The sequence below is a fragment of the Suillus plorans genome (genome assembly GCF_016647745.1).
Source record: "Suillus plorans strain S12 chromosome Unknown HD556scaffold_17, whole genome shotgun sequence".
Classification (NCBI taxonomy): Eukaryota; Fungi; Basidiomycota; class Agaricomycetes; order Boletales; family Suillaceae; genus Suillus; species Suillus plorans.
The window spans coordinates 195,147-219,734 of NW_024537401.1; the positions used below are offsets into that span (position 1 = coordinate 195,147).

At 47.9% G+C, this 24,588-nt stretch overlaps 9 protein-coding genes across 9 annotated transcripts; 6 read left to right on the top strand and 3 right to left on the bottom strand.

The window, feature by feature from the left end:
* Positions 1–390: 390 nt before the first annotated feature.
* HD556DRAFT_1212539 (uncharacterized protein) lies at positions 391–657 on the bottom strand (the record flags this gene model as incomplete). Its single annotated transcript, XM_041296595.1, has 1 exon — positions 391–657. A coding segment is annotated over one exon (267 nt), but the record flags the coding sequence as incomplete, so codon positions are not given.
* Positions 658–8,954: 8,297 nt separating this feature from the next.
* HD556DRAFT_1441146 (uncharacterized protein) lies at positions 8,955–9,305 on the top strand (the record flags this gene model as incomplete). Its single annotated transcript, XM_041306243.1, has 4 exons — positions 8,955–9,026; positions 9,082–9,129; positions 9,182–9,229; positions 9,282–9,305. The coding sequence occupies 4 exons, from the start codon at positions 8,955–8,957 to the stop codon at positions 9,303–9,305; spliced, it is 192 nt and encodes a 63-aa protein (XP_041162241.1).
* A 929-nt stretch (positions 9,306–10,234) lies between these two features.
* HD556DRAFT_1465880 (NADP-dependent oxidoreductase domain-containing protein) lies at positions 10,235–11,486 on the top strand (the record flags this gene model as incomplete). The annotated part of the gene is made up of 3 exons (XM_041308360.1): positions 10,235–10,717; positions 10,774–11,012; positions 11,074–11,486. The coding sequence occupies 3 exons, from the start codon at positions 10,235–10,237 to the stop codon at positions 11,207–11,209; spliced, it is 858 nt and encodes a 285-aa protein (XP_041162242.1). The 3' UTR covers positions 11,210–11,486.
* Position 11,487: 1 nt separating this feature from the next.
* HD556DRAFT_263648 (uncharacterized protein) lies at positions 11,488–13,028 on the top strand. Its single transcript, XM_041310064.1, has 7 exons — positions 11,488–11,595; positions 11,648–12,119; positions 12,180–12,213; positions 12,266–12,319; positions 12,371–12,449; positions 12,498–12,860; positions 12,931–13,028. Exons 2-6 carry the CDS (start codon positions 11,759–11,761, stop codon positions 12,804–12,806), a joined length of 837 nt encoding a protein of 278 aa, XP_041162243.1. The 5' UTR covers positions 11,488–11,595; positions 11,648–11,758; the 3' UTR covers positions 12,807–12,860; positions 12,931–13,028.
* Positions 12,738–14,635, top strand: HD556DRAFT_263485 (uncharacterized protein). Its single transcript, XM_041310063.1, has 9 exons — positions 12,738–12,860; positions 12,965–13,053; positions 13,107–13,190; positions 13,252–13,296; positions 13,355–13,375; positions 13,425–13,681; positions 13,732–13,917; positions 13,969–14,060; positions 14,120–14,635. Exons 2-9 carry the CDS (start codon positions 12,966–12,968, stop codon positions 14,331–14,333), a joined length of 987 nt encoding a protein of 328 aa, XP_041162244.1. The 5' UTR covers positions 12,738–12,860; position 12,965; the 3' UTR covers positions 14,334–14,635.
* On the bottom strand, positions 14,561–15,728 carry HD556DRAFT_263775 (uncharacterized protein). The gene is made up of 4 exons (XM_041310065.1): positions 15,330–15,728; positions 15,110–15,276; positions 14,983–15,063; positions 14,561–14,857 (listed from the first exon to the last, which is right to left on the bottom strand). The coding sequence occupies exons 1-4, from the start codon at positions 15,644–15,646 to the stop codon at positions 14,742–14,744; spliced, it is 681 nt and encodes a 226-aa protein (XP_041162245.1). The 5' UTR covers positions 15,647–15,728; the 3' UTR covers positions 14,561–14,741.
* On the bottom strand, positions 15,691–18,653 carry HD556DRAFT_1526066 (uncharacterized protein). Its single transcript, XM_041309294.1, has 5 exons — positions 18,209–18,653; positions 17,619–18,152; positions 17,152–17,424; positions 16,164–17,089; positions 15,691–16,105 (listed from the first exon to the last, which is right to left on the bottom strand). The coding sequence occupies exons 1-5, from the start codon at positions 18,452–18,454 to the stop codon at positions 15,811–15,813; spliced, it is 2,274 nt and encodes a 757-aa protein (XP_041162246.1). The 5' UTR covers positions 18,455–18,653; the 3' UTR covers positions 15,691–15,810.
* Positions 18,654–18,783: 130 nt separating this feature from the next.
* Positions 18,784–21,490, top strand: HD556DRAFT_1357588 (major facilitator superfamily domain-containing protein). Its single transcript, XM_041302524.1, has 14 exons — positions 18,784–19,140; positions 19,197–19,234; positions 19,289–19,304; positions 19,356–19,492; positions 19,553–19,668; positions 19,721–19,753; positions 19,808–19,887; positions 19,938–20,355; positions 20,403–20,451; positions 20,502–20,559; positions 20,609–20,711; positions 20,771–20,862; positions 20,911–21,018; positions 21,073–21,490. Exons 1-14 carry the CDS (start codon positions 18,892–18,894, stop codon positions 21,202–21,204), a joined length of 1,629 nt encoding a protein of 542 aa, XP_041162247.1. The 5' UTR covers positions 18,784–18,891; the 3' UTR covers positions 21,205–21,490.
* A 590-nt stretch (positions 21,491–22,080) lies between these two features.
* Positions 22,081–23,350, top strand: HD556DRAFT_1465970 (uncharacterized protein; the record flags this gene model as incomplete). Its single annotated transcript, XM_041308361.1, has 5 exons — positions 22,081–22,239; positions 22,296–22,313; positions 22,369–22,516; positions 22,566–22,772; positions 22,827–23,350. 5 exons carry the CDS (start codon positions 22,081–22,083, stop codon positions 23,348–23,350), a joined length of 1,056 nt encoding a protein of 351 aa, XP_041162248.1.
* Positions 23,351–24,588: the final 1,238 nt, after the last annotated feature.

The window sequence follows — 24,588 nt, forward strand, 5'->3', positions numbered from 1 at the left end:
CGTCCAGCGTGCGATAAGAGTTATGCAATAAACATACAGAGGATACGCCAAGCGATAACGAGGAGAGGAAATACACTAAAGAGTGAACATTCGATGCAAAAGGAGTGTCGATGATGTGAAGTGATTCGGCCAAATATATGTATACGAGCGGAAGAAACGAGTGTTGTAATCATAAAGTTCATGAAGAATCGGAGAAAATACTAGATGACGGCAATAGGAAGTCAGCAGCAGCAGCGATAGATAAAGGCAAAGAAGGACGTACAGTTGTATGCTGGATTATGTCGCATTACGGGCAGGAACGATATATCCATAGACCAATTTCTTCGGGTCTTGAAGACTAAACTCGCGACGTCCCTTCTTAGCACGGGCCCTGCTATCAAGGAGCGGTCTGCATGTCACTTGATGCCGATCCAAAGAATCGGACCTGGACCACCGCTTGCCGCAATAGGGACATTCGTAGGACGTAGTATAGTGGATGCCCTCGATGTGACGGCCCAAATTGAGCATTGCCTTTGGTTTCGAGCAACCCTCGAATTTGCAGAGAGTCGTGCCTTTGGATTCGACACCGTGCCAATGCAACAGGTGATCTGCGACGAGGACTTTGTTCATTTCTACAAACAGCCCGCAGGGCTGGTCCGTCCACTCGCATGCTCGTACGCAAGTCATCTCTGCAGGTAGTTCATTCGTAATCTTGATGGACCGCTTGGAGTAGGAATCATCGAGTTCCATCGCCCCGAATCTCCTCGTTCGAAGAAGATTACCTTGGGCATCGTGGGTCCTGCGACTGCTGATGTCTACCGGCTTCGGGTCGCGAACAGGCACAGGCATGACTGCGGCAGTGGCATCCGCTAGTCTGTAAAAACCAAACTTTCCCTCTCTCACTTCGTCTTCGTCGTCGTCCAAGCATCTGCGCTTGCGCGTGGCTGGTGCGGGAGACGAACTCGACCCGTCTTCCTCGTATGTAACGGTATGACGAGTTTTACGCTTGGGACGTTTGGCGCACGTCTGCCCAATGGGAGCTGAGGAAGATGGCTCCAAGCCGCTGTCATCAGTCAGATACATTGTCGCGTCAGAGTCAGACGCGGAGGGCAAAAAGGTTTCGGTATCCGACATCGTGTCCATGATGGCACCAGCGTGTACGTTGCCATACGTGCGGGGATCTTCCGCTACCCAACGCTCTAGATCGACGACGGTAAGAAGGTGATTTTGAGTAAAATTAGGTCCATTCGCATACGAACCGCCATTATAGCCAGGCTGGGACCATGCGTGGCCCTCCAGCGATAGTTGAGGGACGAAAGTGGGTTGCTGAAAATAGTATTGGTTCTGGTCCATTGGGGGAAACTGGGGGAGACCAGCCACCGGAGCGGTGAACTGGTTCAACGTCGGAAATGACGCCTGATTGTCTCGGACGACCTGCAAAGCCGCTGAAGACCTGGAAAAAATAAATGAGAAACAGTTGGCACTCGGTTGGTGACACGTACCACTGATGCGCCTTTAGGTATTCATGTTCAGCACAGGCCTGAGCCCATCTGCCAAAGGTCGTTAGTTTGGGTAGATGTTTTGAAGCAGAAATACATACTCAGCCTGCATGGCGGCTACATCGTTGGGATGAGCAAACTCTTGGACGTTTTCCAAGACCATGTTGGCATTGGCTTCGGGTTCGATTCTAGGTTCAGAACACGGAAGGATAGACTGGCTAAGAAAAAATCATGAGGTGAACCGCGTCATCCGACTCGAGGGTGAACACCAACCTATCCAACGACATCTGAAAATTGTTGTATGAGGCACTAAATGCGGAAGGCATCATCAGCATATGGATATACCGAATCGACATGTGAGTAGACTTACCTAGACATATCAATGAATCAATGATTTGGACAAGTAATATCAAATGGCTAAGATGAAGTGGCAAAGGAAAGAGGACGAGAGATAGTGAAGTGAAGGAGAGAACGCCAGGTTTTTAACCTCACAACATGTGGATAAGCGCTATACAAAGCGCGTCTGTGGACGAGCATTATGCCCCGACAACATGCCGTAAAAAGGCAAGCGCGTATGGTCACTCCACCATAGGAAACCCGTCTGTGGCGTCTATTCAACTGCTTTGAAGCACCATGTGTGCATCAATCCACAAAAACACAAACCTTTCACCACACATCGCTCATCCTTGGTCAAACCTAGACGTGTGTGGGGCGATGAAGTAAGTGCTGGCGCTTCCTCACTAAAGGATATGACATTACTAGTGCGTGCAACAGCACAACTCCATCAAGGTTCGAAATCGCAACAATGAGATTTTCATGAAAGAATGGTCACGGCACACTCAACTACAACCGCGAGCTTTGACAATGGTACCAGCTTGAGACAGCAGCAAGCGACCTCCAGTACAAGCGAAAAGCTGATATATTACAGCTGAATATTGCGCGGTAGAGGAACATAAGATGTGAAGGCGCGTAGCACCCCAGGCCTGAAACTTCTGACGTATGTAATGTCAGTTGCATGTTTAATCGTAAACGTGCAAAGACACTTACCTTTGCTGTTCATTGCGTTGTGACCCGGCCTAGTCCTTGCCGCTGAGGTGAGAATTGGAGGGCTTGATATCATCTAACCACTTAATGGATACCGAAATACTTTTTTCAGATCGAAACCATGGTTTGATATTAGCGTTTATGCGAAGATATTAGGAGCTAGGTGGCAATGCAACAGAGAGAACGCAGCTCGTAATACCTTCATTATCATGATATGAGGGTAGCATTCTCTGGACTAGATGTCAATAGCTTCATGTCAAGTTGAAGATACATTACATATTTGTTCAGCCTGAGATAGGCATATCATCACGTGCGATTTTTGTTATCACAATTCTGTCAGAGGCATGAAGCTGCACGCATAAACCAAGGTTTGTGTTGATATCAGAATTCATCGTGGTAAATCAGTTGTGCTAGACGACTCGGAGCGAAGCGTACGCGTTGTTTTGGTCTGTTGTCCAAAGGCTTCCGAGAGTTTCCTTATGTGGAAGCTGCTCATCGTAAATCACTAGGTTCTCGACAAGTTCTTGACAAGTGCAACCTCGTGCAGGTTTCTTCAGCAGGCCAAAGGACTGGCAGCCACAGGTAACGAGGATTATGTTTCTTCTCTTTCTCCCACTCCCGGCTCACGCTCATGAATTGTCAACACCGGACAGCATGGACTCTAAGTTATTTCGAACTTCCTTGTGCTTCAGCGCTTCATCACTATTCAAGCGTAAGGTACGGGTGCTCAAAATCCCGATCACACCCTGTCGAATGTTCTGCCGTCCTCGAAGTCTGGCGCGCTCCCAAATAACATCTGGAATACGCGAGGATAGACTGTCCAGAGACTGGACTCTCTCGATACCGGTTCTTCCAACCACAAGGAATCTGTCACTATCATGCAGGAGTTGGAGGGTTTGACTGGCATAGATGCATGGGCGCTCGTTATCTTCTGCTCGAGAATGAGAGGCGCACGAGAGAAATATAATGGACATTTAGCCGTGTCGCCACGTTACAGGTACTAATTATTGGGCATTTTCAGTGTCCATTTACCTGCCATCTACGGAGAGAAGATACGGAACGTGCTCGGACGTCTCTTGCAGGAGCTCATTCAGGTGATCACTGCACTGGACTAGGTGAAACAATTATCCAACTTCAATTGTTGTCTGCCAGCCGATATTGCCTCCGTACAAGGCTCCGCCATGCTCGTCGCCAGCTCTATGCAAACACACTATCTCCCAACTGCGACATACTGTGGCTGTGGAGTGCACTTTGAAACTGTATAGCATACCGGGCAAACATCAGTGCTTTTCGTTTCGCAAACTCCAGACTGCAACTCCCTTGCATCCCGAATCGTAATATTACCTGCTATCCTGTCCTAGCCTCCATCCATATTATGCTATGACGCCAGAAAAGCCGGTGGTCATGATAAATTAATGATAGTTGAAACAATAAAATACGAATGAAACACAAAAGTCAAAAATCGCTTCGCTAATGGTGACCGTCTGTGTTCTGAATAGGCATGCAGCAAATCCAGCCCACGAAACGAACGCGCCATCCAGTACCAGTGATGTGAGGACGCGAAGGTGTTCCTGATGCCTCAGCGGTACCAGCGACACCGGAAATCGTCGAGGCAGTAGCAGGTAGCTGTGATGATGATGCGTTAGGTTTTTGCATGGTATGAATTTTGGGAGCTTGAGACGGGCGGCTAGTTGGCTTCTTTCTAGCATGATAATTTCTCTGCACGAGAATGAGTCAGCGGCAAAGGAGAATCGTGAAACAAAAAAACGCACAGGTTTTCCCGCTGTGTAAGGGACCTCGACCTCTCGCAATTCAATGTCTGATCCATCTCGCCTGAACTTTCGAGTCCAGTTAAGAGAGTGGGATAGAGGTCGAGTATGGTGCTCAGTTTCCCCGTGCGACTTTGAGCGACGCCAGAAGGAGGGAAAGCGACTGAAGGTGCGTTGACGTGGTACAGGAGTGGGGTGGTCATGTGGCCCATGGGATTGGGATAGACGAATGCGCAACTGAGAATATATAAGTCAAAGCATCGAATAACAGATGGAGATCACGTACATTAGCCTCTCGCAGTGCATCGTCAAAGAACCCTGGGGGTATTCGAGGAGGATCTTTCATCTTTGGAGCTGGTCGCGGTGTAGTATCGACCTGAGGAAGCTGTTGTCAGCGTCATTTAGAATGAAATGTATGTAAGATTACAATATCTGAAAGGCCAGCTTCTTTGACAATAGCAGAAACATCCCACATATATACGTGATTGTCCTGGCAGTTAGTGAAGAGGAACTTTCCATCTGCAGAAAATGTCCCATAGTACACCCTGTGCTCATGATGAAGTGGTGTTCCGATGGGTTGATTGGTTTCGATATTCCATAGTCGCGCTGTCCTGTTGAGGACTGATATAGTTGCAAAGAAGCGCCCATCGGGAGATGGTAAAACGGAATTGATAGAGGAATCGACCAAGTCTTCGGGCACGTGAAGAACAGCCCAAGTGGCTGTGTCAAATTTCATCATCTGGAATTTCCCCAGTGGCACAGGCTGCCTGCCCCAGGTGGTAAGTGTTTTTCCATTAGAGGTCCATGCCAGGCACCAAAAATGACACTGGAATGTTCTGAGCAATTTGCCTGTGTTGGCATCCCAGATTTTCAGCCCATCGTCCCCCGCTGTGGCAATCACCTTTCCATCTGGCGAGTAGCAAACCGTGTGCAGGAATCCTCCTGCCTTAATTGGTCCAACGATAGTTTCTCCGCTCTTTACATCCCACACTCTGAATGTCTGCGAGCCTTCTGCGGTTCTTGAGGATCTTGCGGATATGCCCAGCACTCGCCCTCCATCTGGACTCCAGCACATAGGAACTGTATCTGTGTGCCCCGTTAATGTTTTGATAACCTTGCCCGTGTCGATACTCCACAACTTCACTGCAGTGACTGCGCCATCCAAAACCCTGCTTACTAATGTCTTGCCGTCCGGCGACAATGCCATGAAAGTAAACTTGTCCTCCCATTCCTCGACCTGTGTGCCCGTTTCCAAGTCCCAGATTCCAAATGACCCATCCTGTGAAAGGATGATGATTCGCTGTCCCCCCGGCAGGTGTAGGATGTTGGTGATGGGGGTGGCTTGCTTTACTTCGATCTTTCGGTAAGGCATTGTCCCCGAATTCTCATGTTTCGCAGGGGCTGGATGCGACATTATCTTGGTTGTGAGATTCACTCAATGGATACGTCATAATTTCAGCTCTTACCATATGAACCCATCACTTACTACTCTGAATCTAGATGTACTTGACTTGTGCACAGAAAGATGAATACGGAACAAAATCTGTGACGGAGTGGGTGTTTCGTTCGATGGAGATTCAAGTTAGGAGGGAGGTCGTTGTCAAAGTCTTCTACTAGCGCGTTTGCCTCTTTTATCCTCGTGTTTGCTCCACAGCATCAACACTGGCTGTGCAGATTAATATTAAGCGCCCAACGCTATAATTTTGAAACAAATACCCGCTTCCTTCATCTGCAGTGCCCTCGACATCGCAACCATACTATCCCACCGGCCTGCATCCTTGTGTTTCTCCTCAGGTCCAATGCGTATGGTTCTCCAGTATCCGTATCTATCCCCTTGCGCCACATTTTCGTTGAAAGTCCAACTAGACCCATCGTGTTCTTCTCACTAGCGGCCTTTATTTTCACGTCCAACCAGAGTTTTTCACCTCTGTCGCCATACTATTACTAGCTAATTCGCAATCTGGCCATCCTGGTCGCAATTTTCTGCTCGTCCAGATCTACGCCTACGTTCCTCTATGTACTCGTATCTGTGCAGTGCCAAATGAACACAATGAACAGTCTTCCTCCATCACCGACCAATCAAACATCTATCGGCTTGTCTTGGGATGTTGTCATCGTACTTTTTGCAAGGTGATTCTCAAGAGACGGTGGCAACAAACACGGTCTGTGCAATTCAGTCCCATATTTGATTCACATTCACTGCACCAGCAGCAGCATGCAGTTGTCGACACGAGAACTGACTGCCAACTATATACCAAGTTGTAGTCAATGTACCACGGTCCACGAAGCATGCCACATAGGAATGTCCGAGATATGCCAAATCAGCCATATTTAGTACTTACTATTGACCGTCTGAGTGTTGAAAAGAGATGCAGCCGATCCAGAGTAAGAACCGAGTCCAGTATCTGGCCTGAGTTATGTCAATATCAGGATGTGACAACGTGGCAATCGCCATCTCAGTACTGATTCCCTCGTAATGGTAAGTGGTTGCGCCTGTGATGATGCTGTCCCCTGTGATGGTCCAATGGCCAAAACATAAGTATTGGGAGGAGTCGGCAGTCATCTTCTTTCTTGCGTGATAGTTCCTCTGTAAAAATAAAGTCAGGAACAAAGAGGGATCGCGTGGCATCAAGGGGACATTTTCAAAAAACGCTTGAGGAATTTGGCAAAGTTTGAGCTTCGGCGATCTAGGGGGCTTCTCCCCATCGACGTGGTGTGGTATCAGAGTAGCCAGAAGCGATGTATTTGTCAACAAACACATCTGGATTGAACACTGGTTTGTTGGCAGCACTTTGTGATCACTGATGAACGAAGATCAGCATCCGAAGAGATCACCTGGGAGGATGAACAAGCTCGTTGTAAGCGTGATGCCATTGAAGACGAAGCTTACAATATCTGACAAAAGGCCAGCTCCTTTGACGATAGTGGAAATGTCCCATGTGTACTAGGCGGTGGTCGCGGCAGGTAGTGACGAGGAACTTTCCCATCTGTTGAAAAGCTTCTCTGTCAGCTTCATGGTGAAGTGATGGGTTGATTGATGGTTTCCAAGTTCCATAGTTGCGTTATCTTGCTTAAGCATCAAGTGTGCTTGCGAGAATTGGAGATAGTGAAATGGTATTGATTTCGCGCACAGCCCACGTGGCTGTGTCCGAACTTTGTCAAATTGCAAATTCGAGGTCCATGGCAGGCACCACAAGCTCTGAATGTCTCATCTCTGGATCCGTTTATCCGCCTGAACTCTAGCACACAGACCGCACTTCCCTTGCGTGCCCCGTCAATGTTTCGATAACCTTGCCCATGTCGACGTTCCATAATCACTGTCACTCCCGCTTGCTACTCTCTTACCGGTGCGGAGCAACCTCAGAGTTTACCCAAAGTCGCTGACTTTTCACAAGTTAGCTTCTTTATTCCTTCCTGATTACCTGATGGTTAGAGCTAAAATTGAGCTAAAATATGTATTCTTTAAACCTTCGGAACCATACCTCCTTCGTCATTCAGTTTGTTAGCCTGATCACATCACTGGCACCCGCCTCGAACTTGAAGCACGCTATCCTTATCCACCAACTCAACGTCGTCTTATCTGTGATGACAAGACCATGGCATCACCTTTATCCAAAATTCGAGGATCGGCAACTAACTTAATATCTGAGATATCACCAGTCTTCTTAGTGGTGCGCCCTGGTACTGTGTCCATCCCGGATTGGATAAGAACTCGTCACAGATGGACTACCTAGAATGTGAACCAACGCAAATTTCTGCCATTCACCTACCGTGACAGGCTAGTCAAAACGATGTCAACTGAAAACATTCATATCAGCAGATGCCACTGATCAACATGTATCGCGAATTCAACCCGCATGTGGCAAGCGGGTGACCTTCATGATGACATGCATGTTGTGTTATCCCCTTGCCGGAATACCATAAGGCAAGGAAGCATTTCATACTATGAACCCAAGGGCCAACAACTGGTGAGATTTACCTGTAACTCACCTATCAGTCGTTCACGCTAGGGCTGCAGGCACGGGTCGCTTTTGTCAAGTGCGGATAACTAGTCACCAATATTACTAATGTAGCAGGTACACTAACTGCCTAGCATGCAGTGGTAGCGACCTTCTTCCGGTTTCGTGGCATTTGGCTAGAATGAATATCAAAAAGTGAAAGTTGCAAACGCACAAGTAACTCGCACCCGTTGGCTCAGTGGTATCGTCCGTTAAACGCGCTGTTTTCGCTGTTTGTCGTGTATTGATAGGATGAGTCGGGGAACGGCCGTTATCGAAGACAAGTTCTATTACCCCGATGGTCTATCGGCAAGTCACGGCGGGCCATCATTGGTGCCAGGACATGATAGGAACACGATAGTTTGCTACAATGCTCTCCTCCCCACCAACTTGGAAATCAGGGACTGATGGAAAAAAGCACACGGACCGTAATACTAAGTATGTATCCGCCTTCATTTTGTAGTCCTGCAGCTGGCTAAATAGCATCCGATTCCATCGTCTCGGGCCAGTTGACTCCTTTAGGTGAATACCATGAACGGTTTGATTTCAATTTTACCAGTATGGCCAGAACACGACTGGATGCCCTTTTCTGTCGAGTATAAAAAAAACAGCACCAACAATCAAGTCGCCAACAACCTGTTCTCTATAAGTGAAGTAAACTCATCATGCTTATCCGCCTTTCTACTGCTTTCATTGTGCTCCTTGGCCTGACGACCATTGTCAGCGCTGGAGCGCCGGTAAGCCTCTCCTCGCGTCAAATCTCATCATAGTATTGATATACGACATCCGCAGCTGCCTCGTTACAGTGTTAAGCCCGACGACACTGAAAGGACGACGCCCGTAAGCCTCTCCTAGCGTCAAATCTGATCATATTGTCATACAACATCCGCAGATTCCTCGTTACACTGTTAAGCGCGACGACACTGAAAGGACGACGCCCGTAAGCCTGTCCTCGCGTCAAATCTGATCATATTTTGATACGGCATCCGCAGGTTCCTCGTCGCACTGAACGTTAAGCCCTCGGACGACTAGAACTCATAAACCTCAGGCCTGAGGCCCCTATCATCGTGTTGACGGCATATTGTACACGGGGCAACTGCTGTGCGGGATCAGACCTTTAAGCAGAACCATGTACAATGAATATTGAATATAAGTAGTGCTGGCAAGGATACGAGACAATTCTAGATGTCAGGCGCAATGCAGATTGCGTGTTTGAATCTGCGTGTCTATCGAACTTGTGTGAAGTCCAACACTGGGGACAAGTACTTGTAGGTGTAAAAAAGCCAATGCTCAAACGCTGCAGACATGATCGTTGAGTACAGGCGGAATTGACATGGAGTGAAACTCGCCCTGTCCGACATCTGAATCGTGGTAATTACTATTAGTACTAGAAGACAAGTGACAGCCAATCCAGATTGTATGATCGCATGAATCACTTTCCTGTCTGAGCTAAAAGGACCCGCTAACACTAAACAAAGCACCTATCACTGCCCACGCTAAGTTAGATACCAAACAGGTGACTTCAAGATACCCATGCTAATTTATCTTAGCTCTGGGATAGTTGGCCTGATGGAAGTTGTGCTCGCCTGTTTTCTTGGGAGGAAGCCTATCAGACAGATTTCTTAATGAATCGGAGCACGTTCAAATTCATGGCTTTTTTGGAGGACAAGCAATGGGAGGTTCCGGTAACTAGCAGTAAGTGTAGTTGATGCGCACTCAAGCTCAAGTCTCACCGTGGCCATGACAGCACCAGCGGTGGTCGCGGCAGTTGCCGTAGCAGTCCCAGCAGTTTGCTGCAGCAGTTCGCACTGCGCAGCAGGCGTAGTATTTTTACGATGCCCTTGCTGATTGGTCTCTGTTCAAGCTACGTTGATAACAGATAGCTAAAGGTATAAGTACTACTGCTCCATAGTTTGGATGTCTTCATCAACCCCACATTGACAGTATGCCGATATCCACACTTACTCTCAACGACGGCAATCAAGTTCCCTGGATCGCCTTTGGTACTGGCACGGCGCTTCGCGACCAAGATGTACAGAGCCCTGTAGAAAGCGCCATCGTCAACGGTTTCACGCACTTGGACGGTGCCCAGATGTACAATAATGAAGAGAGCTTGGGCATGGCAATCAGGGCCTGTGGAACCCCGCGATCCGCGCTCTTCATTACTACTAAACTCAATGGACTGCAGCCTGACCAGACTGCCAAAACCGCACTGCAGGTGTCGTTGAAGAAATTAGGTTTAGAGTACGTGGATCTATACCTTGTGCACGCGCCTGGACATCATGCAGGCCGACTGAAGGAGGTGTGGAAGATGATGGAGGAATGTAAGAGGGAAGGATTGGCGAAGTCCATTGGGGTGTCGAATTTCGAAGTTGCGCATTTGCAAGAGATCTTGGAGGGCGCTGAGTTTCCGCCTTCGGTCAACCAGGCGAGTTAAATCACTTCAGTGTCAGTATCAGTCTTGAAAAACACCCATCATGATAGGTAGAGCTCCACCCGTATGTGTGGAAATCTCTACAGCCTGTGATAGCTTTGCATAAAGAGCACGGCATCGTCACGTCCTCTTATGGTGGCCTATCGCCCGTCTTCCGCGTACCCGGGGGACCCCTGGATCCCGTCATCGAGAAAATACGGGAACGCCTTGAGTCCACGCGAGGGCAATCTGTGTCAGTCGGCCAGGTACTGATCAAGTGGTTGCAACAGAATGGTATCCTGGTCGTCACGTAAGTTCCATCCGTTCTGGATATGCTGTATTGTTGTGGGTGCTTACATATTATCGATCAGCACTTCGAGCAAGGCGGATAGGATGAGAGAGTATCTTGATACCGCCAATGTTCCAGAATTGACGGCTGAGGAGATTGAGTCGATTGAGAATGCTGGGGCGCAGCATTACTATAAATTCTTGGTATTGTCCAATTGATTAGAGGAGCAGTTATAATCAAAATAAAGGAGACTGCAAATGAGTCAGATGTACAAGGATTGGCTAGCATATCGTTGCGAATTTCTGATAGTGTCATGACTCATGATCCCGCTTCCTGAGCGCTCCACGTACATACTCACTCGGAGTCCTCAGAATCATTAACCAGGTGGAGGTGGGATGAACCTAAAGCATCGTGAGGTCAGCAAGAGTTCAGAGGAACAAGGCAGAGAAAAACGGCAGAATTGAGCGTGCTATAATTAACGTTCGGTCTAACGTTATTCAGTTACTTCAACAAAGTAGCCCAACACTACTAAGTACTACTAGTTGTCGAACCTAATTATTTAGTTGACTCATCAACTCGTTTCCTGCCTTCAGATTCAAGCTAGGTGACATTTATTTTTTGGTCAAACTCGTCCATAAATTTATATGAAAGAACAGTGCCTGCGTTCCAGTCACGCTTCAGATAAAGTCCAATCACGTCCATCTCCAGTCATCTTCCATCCTCCTCAGGCAACGTGTGTATGAGAGTCGCTGAACAATACACAACAGATGATGAACACGACATTGATTCGAAAGCTCTTGAAACGTCTGTTCCAAGTGTTGGCGACGCTCGCAACTTCATCTGCACGGCGACTGCTCATTCTCGTGTCATGCTTTCGACACTTTGTGGCCAAGGTTCATGTTTCAATCTCGCATGATACTAACTCCAAGTTTTCCACTGTAGACTCGCGTCGTACTGGGACTTCTAGTGCACAATGTTCCCAGTCCACCTTGCCATTACCGCTTCACACTACTCCGTCGAGTGCAGCAAGCTCCGTGGCTTCAACACCTCCATACACCATGCCTGTTCCAAGCGTTCCACAGCTCGCTAATTCGCCACAGACTTGGACGTCTTTGCCTCCAGCAGTCGGTAATGCAATCTCTCCCAATAGCCTCCCCATCACTCTCCATTTTCTGCCATCTGCTGTAGATCATAAATCACGTTACGAGAACCGTCCTTTTGTGTACGTGGATGCAATCCATCACAGTGAATGACCTTAAGAAGTTGCCACCCAGAGATACATCTGACTCCATCGGAATTCCAGCATTCATGAGGTCCTTCCCCAACCAGTGAGTACACCAGCCAGGCATTTATGGGAAAGCGGATTACGAATAGTACAGATCATGTCCTTGGTTGAGTGGTGAATGGCAGCCATGTATACATCCAGAAGGCGCGCTGTATCTGTACAATGGCCGCAAAGTAAGTAAGTCCATATCTGTCATCGACCATCAACCACAATCCCTACAGAGAACTTTCACCGAAGGACACATTAATGAATATTTGTTCCGCTTGATGGACAAATGTGCGGATGCGCTATACGACTTGGCACGCACAAAATCACCAAACTTTGACGCTGGTGACATCGAGCTCGTTGTGCAGGTAGTGCCGAATCAGACAGATTCTTGCCAGTACTACTTTGTCGATCATGAAACCCGAACTCTCTTTTGGCTACACGTGTACGACCAAGCGACAGAAACTGTCTTTGACGGTCTCCAAGGCGTCTGTGATCCGAGTCACATTCGTACGTTGTGTGAACTTATGGCGCTCGTGATATGAACTAGTCAACAGGATATGCCTTGGAGTCTCAATACTGGTTTGTCACTTGTAATCGTGAGTCTCACCCACTTCTAGCTTATTCTATTCGGACCGATTCTCACTTGATTGTCGATGTGTTTTTAAGATACAATGTGACCATCTTTGACTGAAACGAGTAGGATGCATTGCGAACGCTACCCGAAACACGAGCTGAATCGGGTCAAGCTCCTGAAAGAACTGAGAGAGGTTGTTGTCCATGTGAGTGCAGGTAATTGATCTCCTGTCATAATCTCTTTCCCCTTTTTTGAACTCAAAACTCAGAGATTATCACTTCGGATGCTTCTTTGTCGCCCTTTGGTGCGGACGAGCTTTCCAAAATCCTGGAGCTGGTAAACCATCTTCAAGGTGCAACAAGTCTTGTTGGAACCGTTTACCTTGTAAAGTCTAAAATATTACATATTTCCAGAGAACGTTCAGGAAACCGACTTCCCTCATTCCACTTGTGTCATTGGTACGTGAAGCTATTACACAGTGCAACATACCCCTGAGATTTACTATTTCCGCAATAGCCAGATTCATGCATTACTTCTGTATGTTCTTAATCTTGACGTTTCGGCGCGCAGCTCATGTGTTTCAAAGGCAAATCTAAATATTACAACTTCTGCGGTCTACCTTGCGCTCGTCTCGATGCCGACAAATCTGTATACGACGAGATTGCTAGCTTTCATCCACTGATCAGTAGTCTTTCTTTGGCCCTTGACGCCGTACTTTTTTGGGCACCACAAGCACACTTGCATGATCTTCGAAGGGTGTGGGTAGATAGGTGTATTAACTCGCCGCGGTGGAAAGATTACAATGCAAAGCTCATGGCAGAGTGGACCGGAATCACCATCTACGTGCGTATCATCAACTCACGTCATGATTGTATCCTGAGTTTTTTCACCAGTCCACCGTCATGTTAGCTGTAGATTTGAGTTTTCTTGCAGTACCGAATGTGAACATTTCCACGTCAGAGTCGGTCGGGATCATTACTATATATCTCTCGATCATCTCGATCACCGGCTCCTTGGTCGTCTCAGTCCTGCTGGTCCGTCAAAACCAAAGATATGGTTGTGAATCAGCGGACAAAGCAGTGAGTCGTCACCTTGGCGTGTATCTATCTCGTGCTAACCAGTCTGCACAGGGTGACTTCCTGTACAATATGACTGACACGCTTTTTGGGGATAAAGGCCTTGCGACGATCAATAGTCTCCCTTACGCGATGCTCATGTGGGGGTAAGTGGGATGGATATTCTCTGACTAGGGCTAATGACAATAACCTTTCCTCTTACTAGGATGATTTACTTCTCAATCGCCCTGCTGTACAACGCGTTCAAGTCTACGACAACGGCCCTGTTGGCATCAGTCATCAGTGTATGCGTGGTTGTTACCATGTTTATACTGTGGTTCATCTGGGCAGCGAGGGAGCTACGTATCTTCAAGCGATTGATTGAGCTCATTTTATCTACTAGGAGGCGCATCTTAGCACACATTGGGGTTCCTTTATGAGACGACAAGACAACTTTGATTTTTCTGTACACAACAATCTGACTCATCCGATACCCCAATAGCCCACGGATTATTATACGCTGATGTAGCCAAGAAATACTGTATAATGATAAAAGTGATGGAGAACGAAAAAAAAATATGTAGATGAGATAAAAATCGTAAACGCGAAGAACGCGGGAGCCAAGACGTTGCTCTAAAATTTGGTTGTTTGTGTATTGGAAAGGCGTGCAACAAACTTCGAGTATGCCTGTTTTATAATAGTGAATTCATGTTCGTAGCATGAAATATCTAGGAATCGCTTCGTGAAGGTCTTGAACGAACCCGCTGATTCGCAGACGAAAGTTCACATCACAGCGGCTGTGATGTAAACTCAAGCCTGGACAGCCGTTCGCAGCAAAGAGTTGCAAGTTACGAAGAAGCCACACTCCATACGGAGAGGAAGTGTCCGGCTTCAACGATGAGCTGAGCCACGTCCGAGATGTGTTCTCGCAACCAGCACAAATAGCTGTGGTGTGTCCACCTGGCTGCTCGCCTGTACCAGTCAAGATTGCGTATAGATGATCTTGAAGGTGTTCGCGTCCGACTATGAAGCACCGAAGATCTGATGGGGATAATTGGAGGTGGCTTTGACCGCCCTCGGATAGATGGCTCCAACGGAGAATCGAAAGCGCATAGAATGAGGCGGGGAGGATCTCAGGAACATTGCATTCTCGTGCAAGGCATATGGCCTCTAGGATACATTTTAGACCGATCTACAGGAGAAAAGGAAAGCTCACCAGCAGCATGAGGGAATGCGGCATAGGTCATGTTGGTGAGGTCTTGGGGCCAGCGCAGAAATAGCTGACGCATGCTCCATTGACGGAAGTCTGGGATGTCATATTTGTTGGATAGTCGTAGGGCCCCGGCTATGGTATCAAAGACAACGGTTTGGTTATTGAACTTCCTAGAGGTGTGGTCGTATACAATGATAGTTCGAAGGATGAGGAGATGGCTTACTCGCGTTGGTACATCCACGTCAAGACAACTAGCCAGTCATTCGCGGAATCTTGTGATAAACTAACCAAAGGACACCCATCCATTCTCTCGATATCGGCCGGCTGCGGAAGTTCGAGCATGTCCGCAAAAATTACAGAACACATGAGCTTGCTCCTGTGAATCTTCCATGATTGCCCTTCAACACCAATCACAATGTCCCCGTCGGCAAACCAAAACTGCGACTGTTCAATCAATGATTCAGATTTTCTGCAGTGGCTCGTGCGTTGTCGTTTTGCTGGAGGAGGCGATGTCTGCATATCCTCGTCAACGTTGTGCATCGTTGAAGAGGGACCAATTGGTTTGAAGTTGTAGTTAACATTGTAGTTCAAGTTATGCGTGATGCCATTGACCTAATGTCGGTGGCGTGGAAATAGACGCGTCGCGTCTAATCGTGGTACCAAAATGTCCTGGTAAATGAAGTGAGGTTGTTCTATATACGTCATCATTCTACGTCGCCACCAGTATCATCGCCCGCAATTTCAAGCTTCCGTTTACGCCCAGGCAGTTCAGCACCATCACCATACCCCACACCCGCCTTCTTCCGTAGCACCTCTATGTCCTGTTCAGCCTCTTCCGCCCACTGAAGTACAAGATGTCTCCCAAGTAAATGTGTGTGTCGTAGTGCAGCGTACGCATTCTCCGCTTCATGCCGGGTGAGGAACTCCAAGAACGCGAAACCACGCGAACGCGAGTCGAACTTCTTCGGAAGACGTACAGATTTGAGATGACCATGGGCGCTGTATAAGGTCCAGGTTGAATGAGACGTTAGGAACATAGACGGTAGATTGTACTGACCCAAACAGCTCTCTGATATCCTTCTTCGTAGCTTCGAACGGAACGTTTTTCACTATCATCTTCGTCGTCGTGCTCTTGGCGACTGTATTGTCCTTAGGCTCGTCTTCTGTTCCGCGCCCAGCGAACTTGACGTGCAATGAATGTCCGTCAAGTGTAAAGCCTTGCATACTCTTCATAGCCTTCTTCGCATCTTCGGCCGTCTTGAACCCCACGAAGCCATACCCCATACTCAGCCGGGGGGCTTCAGCACCAGGAACAGTAGGTCGTTTGGGATCAGGCTTGGTCTGTACTCGCGCGAACGAGAATCCAGGAAGACCCCGGAAGACTTGTATCAGACGCTCTGGAGTGGTACTGAAAGCCAGATTCTTGACGAACAAAGTCGATCCAGCAGACAAAGCAGGCTCGTCCGCATCAGCACCGCCGCCAGCTTCCTGCTCGGCGATAGTGATCGGCTTGAATGCAGTTGTTAGCGTACGGCCAGAGTTTCCTGGTGCATCCGTAGTTTCTTGGAACATGCCCATCGGACCCTTCTCCAAGTAGACGACACTACTTCCGAGACGTCGGTAAGCTACAGCTCGGAAAGCCTTGGCAGCTTCATTTGCCTGTCCGAATTCTACCACCGCCATGGTACCTGCCGGTGGTACGATAATGCGGCTGAGTTCCCCATGTGACTCGAACATCTCACGTATCTGTTCTGCAGTGGTGCCATAGGGGATGTTCTTCACGAGTATCGTAGTATCGGATCGCGCTCGGGAAGAAAATGACGATAAGATGACCCCCTGGGACTCTAGGTACGACTTCGTCTCTTGGATAACGTGCGTCTCTGCAAGCGCAAGCTTGACTGCCGCATTATCTGACTCAGGATTCAAAATATCTGCCTTGGCAATTCCCATCCGATCGGCAATAGACGATGCCACTGCATCACTCTGCACATGCATTGCATGAGATCTCGATATATAGTGCATAACATGACAAGGGCTTGACGAACATTCATGTACAACATACTCCAATTGAAATCGCGCCCAGCCGTGGTTTTACGCCGAGAACTCCTCTCATCTTTCAACGTTTGTTTTTTCCCCTCGCCCTCTACTACTTCAAACTTGCCTTTTCTGTCAACAGCAGGAATGATGTGGAGAAGACGACCTTGGAAGGACGCCTTGTCTAGCGCCTCGTATGCCGAGAGGGCAGACGTTGGCTGCTTGAAGGTCACGTAGGCTAAACCCTTCGGATTCTTAGACAAGGAGTCGATGAGCATATGGACCTGGTAGGATAGGAATGAGTCAGCGATATGATCGGCGACACAAATTGTAAAATGGAAATAGAAGTCAGATAATTTTTTCTACTATTGGTTCCCGGGGATCAGCATATCCGTGGAGGATCAGATGTCCCTAAGTGTTTATCATCAAGAGAAGAGAAGGATGTGGAGAATATACGACAAGGCTACGAGATGCTCACCTGTACAATTTCTCCGAACGGTTGGAATAGCTCCATAATCTCGGCTTCCGTGCATGAGAAAGCAAGATTTCGAAGGAATAATCGAGACGTCTGCATAATCGTCTTCGTTGTCGAGTCCTGGTGTTCTTCAGGAATGGGGCTCTGGTTGACCTCGTGTTCGTCATCCGACTGCTCAAAGACTTTATCGGGTGATGAATCCGACTCCAGGTTCATACGTCGTCGCATCCATTCGAGGTCCGAGACAGCCTCGTTATTATCTGGTTTATCAGATGTCGTCGTTGTCTCGGGAGGGCCGACCGGTAGTGCTGGATGAGATTCCTTAGCTTCATTTGCCCACGACGGACCCTTTTTTGTGCGGGGTTGCATGACATCCATGAACTCATCTAGCGCTGATGTTGAAGGGGCTGGTGCGCTCGTCTTACCATTCTTATCCGCCTTGTGATCATGTGGTCGCGATGATGGCCCTGGGTCTGCAGCGGTATCTTCTAGGCGTCTTCTCTTATTTGGTCGAGGAGCTGGAGCATCTTTTGCGCCCTGCGAGTAAATTTTTTAGAAACAAAATACCAACACCTGGCAAGAAAAAAACTTACTGTAACAACCGTGACATTGATTCGCGTCGAGTCGATGAAAGTGCGGTCGAACCAGTCCCTTGCAGCACTTGCTTCTTGATCCGTCTTGAAGCCAACGAAACCGAATCGACGTGATGTGCCATCTTGCTTGAGTGAAATTTTCACATCTGTAATGGTTCCAGAGGGGGCACCTTGCTGTGTGAAGTGATTTCTGAGGCGATCTGGCGTCAGGTATGCGGGTAGATTTTTTACAATCAAACGGGACATCGTTGCAAAAACTCGTGAGGACGAAAAGAAAAAGCTCAACACCAATTCTAACTCCGACCGGAGATACCCGTCACCATTCAACGCTCTTTGACACTTGACACTAGGCTAGGGATAAGTTTAGTTGTCCGTGAGTTTCCTGATGGTATTTCGTACAGGTTGTTAGAGACTGCGTCGCTCCTGCGATCTTGCAGAAGCCAAGCTAAAAGCTACGTCAACACGTGCATATCTCGCATGTAGTTTAAGAAGCCGGGGGTTGATTTTCATTGGCTGACTAGCACTCGCGCCGGATGAATTTCATAATACTTCCGTCACGAGAACTCGGAGACTCTGGCCCGATCAAATCCATTGGTACGTTGCCATGATTTCAAATCCCTTGAAGCGCGCGATACGGAACCGAGATATATATAACCTATCACTCCCACCACTCAAGTACTCACATGCACAGGCCATACCCTCGTTCCTTGGCTTCTTCCATCATGTCAGCTGTGAACATGACAAAAGCTCGAATCCACCCCAAATCCGCCCATTCTACTTCTTCCCCATTGCCCAACACACTTCCACATATCAACCCGATCACAGGTCCTCCAATGGATCTTTACGAAGACGGCTACAGTGATCCAGTCTATCAGGCGAAAGCTCGCATCTTGAATCATGCAATACAAGACATCGGCATGGGTAGATATCAGGTCGGTCGCATTCCATAATGAACGTCCATCTCAATCCTGAGAACTCAAAATCATAGTGGTATCTCTTCGTGGTCACTGGCTTTGGCTGGTTTGCGTGAGTCGTATTGTGACCACTTCATCCATGATTCCTGATGCGAACCTGAAAAAGTGACTCTGTCTGGCCCGTGTGTTTATCCATCTCTGCCATGTTTTCACTAGACTGAGGTTGGCTGTAGCTTTTGAGCGGGCTCATCCTTACCCCTGTCGTCAATGAATTCCACTTCAACGGCCCTTTTCTGTCGTTAGCTTCAAATATAGGCCTTCTTGTCGGTGCCGTATTTTGGGGTCTTGGGTGTGACATCTGGGGACGCAGGTAAGTACAGACAGAATACCGCCATATTTCGATCTCTTCACGCTTCATGCGATACTTAAGGTGGTCTTTCAACGCCACATTGTTTATCGCTGGAATATTCGGCTTAGTATCGGGTGGAGCTCCTAGTTTCGTTGCACTAGCGTCCTTGATCGCTATGGTCGGTGTCGGCGTGGGAGGTCTGCACTTTTCATTTCTCTTCAAAAAGGACGTTTGATGACCATCTCACAGGTAACTTGCCAGTGGATTCTGCCGTTTTTCTTGGTGATAAGCAGTTCGCATCTGGACGTGACAGATAACTCATTGTAATCCTACCAGACTTCGTCCCAGGTTCCCACCAGTACTTGCTCACTATCCTTTCCATTTGGTGGTGTCTCGGACAATTACTGTCCAGTCTCGTGCGTATCACACGTCTCTTCGTCCGCGCGATTGCTAATGGGACTTCAAGATCGCATGGCCTCTGATCGCTAATTATTCTTGTGCAAGTGCCTCACACTGCACCAGATCCGACAATATGGGATGGCGTTACCTGTTATTCACCCTTGGCGGAATTACCCTCTCACTGTGGGCCGTTCGGTTTTTCATCTTCACGTTGTTGGAGAGCCCGCGGTTCCTCTCTGGCATCGGTCGTGACGCTGATGCTATCGAGGTCATCCACAAATTGGCCAAATTCAACGGAAAGACATCTTCCCTCACATTGGAAGAGCTTGAGGCTCCCGACAGAGCAATGCCAGGCAAACGTTCATCCTCCGGGGAAAGGCGCAACATAATCAGCAAGAATTCCAAGTACGACACTGGTCATATCAAAGCTCTCTTTGCTACTCCCAAAATGGCTTGGTCGACTAGTCTATTGATTGCTATGTGGGGTAAAGGTGTAGTCATCGTTGTGCGTGCAATGACTAATGAAATACAGGTCTCATCGGACTTGCCTCTACGCTGTATAACAATTTCCTGCCATATCTGTGAGTCTTCAAATTGGGTATATACTGTCTGTTTGTCTCATGCATCGTAGGCTTTCCAGCCGTGGTGCTGTCTTCGGGGATGGATCCTTGTACATTACCTATCGCAACGTACGTATAATACTTCATCCCATGTTCTATGGCTGAAGCTGCTGTACAGCAAGTCATTTTGAGTGTCATAGGTGTTCCTGCTGCCTTACTCGCAGGTTGGGCAGTAGAACTCCCATACATTGGGCGCAAGGGTACTCTTGCTATTGCCTCAGGCAAGTAAAAAGATAGTACCAGGCGCGTTCTTTACTCAACGACCTCCCGCAAAATAAAGGGCTCACTGGCGCGTTTTTGTTCGCAACCACCACCGCCCGGACATCTAACCAACTCCTGGGGTGGAATTGCGGATATGTGTTCTTCAGCAACGTAAGTGAATTAGTGTCGGACTGGGAGACTAGGATTAAATGTGGTTAGATTATGTATGGCGTCTTGTACGCTATTTCTCCCGAGATTTTTCCTGCAAAAGATCGCGGAACAGGGAATGGTCTGACGTCCACAGCCTCGAGGGTGTTTGGTGTTTTGGTGCGCTCACTTGCCATCTCGCACTACTTGTTCTTATTGTGTCCTGAATCTTAGGCCCCCGTCATTGCGCTATATGCTAACCTCGCGACGGCGGCACCTGTATATATCGCTGGAGCTCTGGTTATTTTTGCTGGTAACCTGGCTCTCTTGTTGCCCTATGAGCCCAGAGGTAAGGTTTCTATCTAGAATTTTTCACTTGCAATATCATGCTTCGGTTGCTCGTGGAACTTGGATTGTAGGTCATGTACTAGATGTATTAGATGATCCAAGAGATTGATTGCTCTTGTACTTTCTCCAATGTTGCTTGCGAAGTTCGAACCCTTAGAAAATAATGTCTATGGAGAGAAGATTGCACCTATGTGACTTGGGAGCGGAAGAAAGTTGCAGAATAAATCGTCGGCAACGCGTGAACAACAGTTATATTCTCCGCCCACGTTCGGATATCAACATATGTGTGCCAAATACTCCTGACTCCGCTAACAAATTTAAGAGGAAACAGCCGAGACTTGACTTGCAAGTGTTTGATCTTTCTCCGAATTTCTAGTTGTCTCTGTATTTCTTCCTCTACTCTATGCGAAGACGATTCTGTGGTGTGATTCGCGATTGTGTAGTCACCTTGATTGATGCAGTGGTTGCTCAAGCACTCACAGATCTGTGGCGAAATTCATACTGTTGTGGTTTGTGGACGCGTTATTTTATTTTGTTGTACACGCGTTTCCACACATTTACGTCCCAGTTTAGAAACTCTTCCCCGCCCCGAGCATTCAAATATTCAATATTCATAGGAGGGCGCGAGCTGCCATTCAAGTAACTGGGCTAGAATGCGGAGAAATAAATTTTCAAGATGACCCAGAGTTTCTTGTGGAATTCCACTGTTCTGGCAAAGAGCACAACCACTGTGTGCTTGTTTTTTATATTTGTTTTTTTCGATGCCATAGTGGCCTTGCAGCACTAGCCAGCGCCCTCCCATATTTGTGGATCGTGCCACAGCATATAGTATTATATATTCAGCGTTTTTTCTCCTCAACTTCATCCATCCCCTTACTGTACTTTCCATCAGTCATGAGTAACATCACGACCCCCCCTGCGCTCTATAGTCGAAGAGTCACCCTTGAACTGACTACACATCTTTGCTCCGAAGACCATCTTCTGCATGGTATCAATGAAATCATGAAATTCGAGCATTCAGAAGACTCCGAATTACAACGCTACGGTCGAAAGGTATTGTCTTCATCAAACATCTCCTCCAGTAATCAACTGACCATCATTTCCTACAGATCATCTCCCTGGCTGAGGTAAAAATAATCCTAATCATCGAAAGATCTTTTGCTAACACCGTCCGTAATCCAGGTCGCCCGCAGCACCCTTAGACGTTTAAAAGTAGGATTGTACCTGTTCATCGCTTGTTCAGATGCTTTGCTGCCGTTCAAGTCTGCGTACTTTAAATTGCTTCTTTTCATCGAACGCCGAAGGCACGCCTTTGGTACTGACCTAGACGGTAAATTTCTATTGTCGGTTTGTTCCATTCCTTCTGACCATCCTTACAGATAGAATATCCAAGCTCTTGGATCCTCTATACACTCGGTTTGTCGTATGTGGCGCAGGTGTCGACCCCCGTGACCAGTTGGGCATCGAGGGATTACCACCCCCTCCCGACATACCAGCTGCTTGGAAAATTCCCGTACAGCCCGCAGTGCCTGCTACTGATGTACCGCCAGCACAAACACAAGACGTGGCGTCCGATACCATGCTGCGTATGTGATCCTTTTTCAATATCCCGGAGACATATATTGATGAACGATTCTTAGCACCTGATGCTTTCGAGAAAAAAATGAAGAGACTCGCCCGACTTGGGCAGTTTATAAAAGACCAGGCCGCGAAGAAGTTCCTGTTCCGTCGCGCACGAAAACAGCTCATGCAGAAGGCACACCTGACTGGCAACCCAGGGGAAAAACGTCTAGTGCCTAAGCAGTATGCAACGGGCAACCCAGAGACGGGACGTCTCGTACCTCAGCAATACGCAACGGGCAACAAGGACGCAGGCTGTCTCGTGCCTAAGCAATGCGCAACGGGCAACAAGGACACAGGCCGTCCCGTGCCTAAGCAACATGCAACAGGTAACCTGGAGGAAAGGCGTCTTGCACCTAAACAGTACGGAATTGGCAAACCTGGGGCAAAACGTATGATACCTCCACAATACCCAGCGGGCAGGCCGAAGAAACACCGGGTTCTGGTGCCTAAGATAGTGGGCGACGCTAAACTGGGCACCGACGTGAAGCCTGCTTGTCGTGGAAGGATGTTGACTCGAACATATGCTCAATTCTTTGACTGACAATGTTTGATCGGACACGTAACTGAGTACTGAACTGCCACCCGCATCACTGACACCTGTCATATCATGAACACCGAATCTATCTACGTACTGTATCGCATCTAGTGGAAAGAACATCATTATCACCTTCTGTATCGTGGCTGTCCTTCGAAGTTTCAATTGTGTAATAATATATCCGTTGTCGCATCATCCTCTTAGTGGACAAACAACTGACCATTCTCAGCGGCCGCACCACTGAGGTCCCTGACCTAAGACCTCACAGAGGATGTTGAGAACAAAGCTCGGAGAGAAAGTCATGTGTGATTATCAGGTCATCCTACTGGACTCTCGGCAGAGGTACAACGCGAGAGGATAGATCCAGCACCGCAGAATCGTATCGAACCAATGGAGAACACACGAATGTTGACTCGTAAGATAGTAGAACTACCAGACACGATACGGAGGGGTTAGATTAACATAGATAGATCAAGATACTAGCCACTGGCCAGGCATAAAGAGAATCAGGCGCTTGCACAGCTTGGGCACTGGCTGCGGCACTGGCCAAGCTGTGCAACGAACGAATAGAGGATCCTCAGATGTAATGCTGTCAAAGGATTAAACAACAACCTTCTTCCCAAAATTGAACAAAAACCACTCCATCGCAATTTTCATCCCCATTTGTGCGAACATCTTCTGATCAAGTAGGTGATTGATTTGTAGGGTACATGATGTTTAGAGCTGACATTATCCTTTGCTCGTTAGGGAAGTCACTGAACCAAAAATATGTCGTACCCAGCCCCTGCGGATCAAGAGGCTCCAGCGATCATACCTTACCGAAAGATTGAAACAGTCAAACTCAGATCCGAAGAAACGACAGGGGATGATAGGGTCAGACATATCCTACACCTGCCCGAAGGACAGCGAATCATCAAGGTGTCAGGCTCGATTCAAGTCTGGGACTTGGAGCAGGGTACACAGGTTGGGGAGGAATGGGAGGACAATGACATAAGAGTGCGCGCCATAGCATTGTCGCCGGGCGGTAAGACAGTAGCGACCGGTTGTGAGGACGGCGCAGTAAAACTATGGGACGTCGACACGGGAAAGATAATCAAAACTTGTATGGGACACACGCAGGAAGTGAAATCTGTGTGCTGGAGTCCAGACGGAGGGCGAGTGGTGAGCAGGTCCTTTAAAGAGATCAGAATTTGGGATGTCGAGAGTGGAGAAACTATCGTTGGACCAATCGACGCGGGGATTAA